Below are 989 nucleotides of genomic sequence, written 5' to 3' on the forward strand. Positions count from 1 at the left end.
ACACACACACACACACACACACACACACACTACACACACACACACACACACACACACGACACACACACACACACACACACACACACACACACACACACATATATATATATAAATAAAAAACAAACTCTGTAAACTGCAGAATGTAAGACTAGCATACATGTACATTGTGAGTGAGACTTAAAACGTATATTTCACATTTACACTTGCAATTGATGTAAATTTAATCACACTTGTGCTACTCTTGAGACGTTAATATAGTTACATGTACTTCATCTCAGGCGAAAGTAGGTACTGCCGTATCCGGCGTTGCGGCCTATTCGTAAATAGCTGTGATATTGAGTTGCTTGCGTTTGTAATCGTACTCCACCACACCATCACGGCAAACCTAATTACGGGTATTTATCGATATATGAGTGCGTTCACATGCATTCGTGTGCATATTTTTCGTGCTTTTCTAAATGAAAGTACTTGTGGTGCGTTGTTCGTGTGGTGACCCGAGTAGTTAATTGTGAGGAAACCATGGTGATACATCTATATATATTTGGGAAGATAGTTTTGGCCATAATTACATATATAAACATATTTGTATATAACATAGATACATACACCTGTATACATAATTTTAAACACTGCACAAAAGTTTGAACTCAGAAAATAAACATTTTTGATCTTTCGTGCATGATTCCGATGAAGCCTGTTCATATGTATTGTACCGTTTGCTAGTTGTGCAGTTTTGCTTATCTCCATCATTTGGTACACCTTCTATACCTCCTCAGAACAAGCACCCCGCAAGAAGATTGCCGAGGCAATTGATTTGGATGTGCTGCTATCCACCATGACGGCACTCGAGGAAGATGTTGAGACACGTGGTATATGTCTGAAGTGGATTAGTACTGAACTGAAGCAGGCGGCGGACATCCGCACTATCAACGCCAAGCGAGAAGAGAGTGTCAGGGACCACGAGCTGCTGATGATGGACGATGACCAGG

General features: G+C 40.6%; 1 protein-coding gene across 1 annotated transcript; it reads left to right on the plus strand.

Annotated features, from left to right (window-relative positions):
* Positions 1-776: 776 nt before the first annotated feature.
* Positions 777-949, plus strand: SARC_17213 (hypothetical protein; the record flags this gene model as incomplete). The annotated part of the gene is made up of 1 exon (XM_014288691.1): positions 777-949. A coding segment is annotated over one exon (173 nt), but the record flags the coding sequence as incomplete, so codon positions are not given.
* Positions 950-989: the final 40 nt, after the last annotated feature.

Source organism: Sphaeroforma arctica (genome assembly GCF_001186125.1).
Source record: "Sphaeroforma arctica JP610 unplaced genomic scaffold supercont1.10066, whole genome shotgun sequence".
Taxonomy (NCBI): domain Eukaryota; class Ichthyosporea; order Ichthyophonida; genus Sphaeroforma; species Sphaeroforma arctica.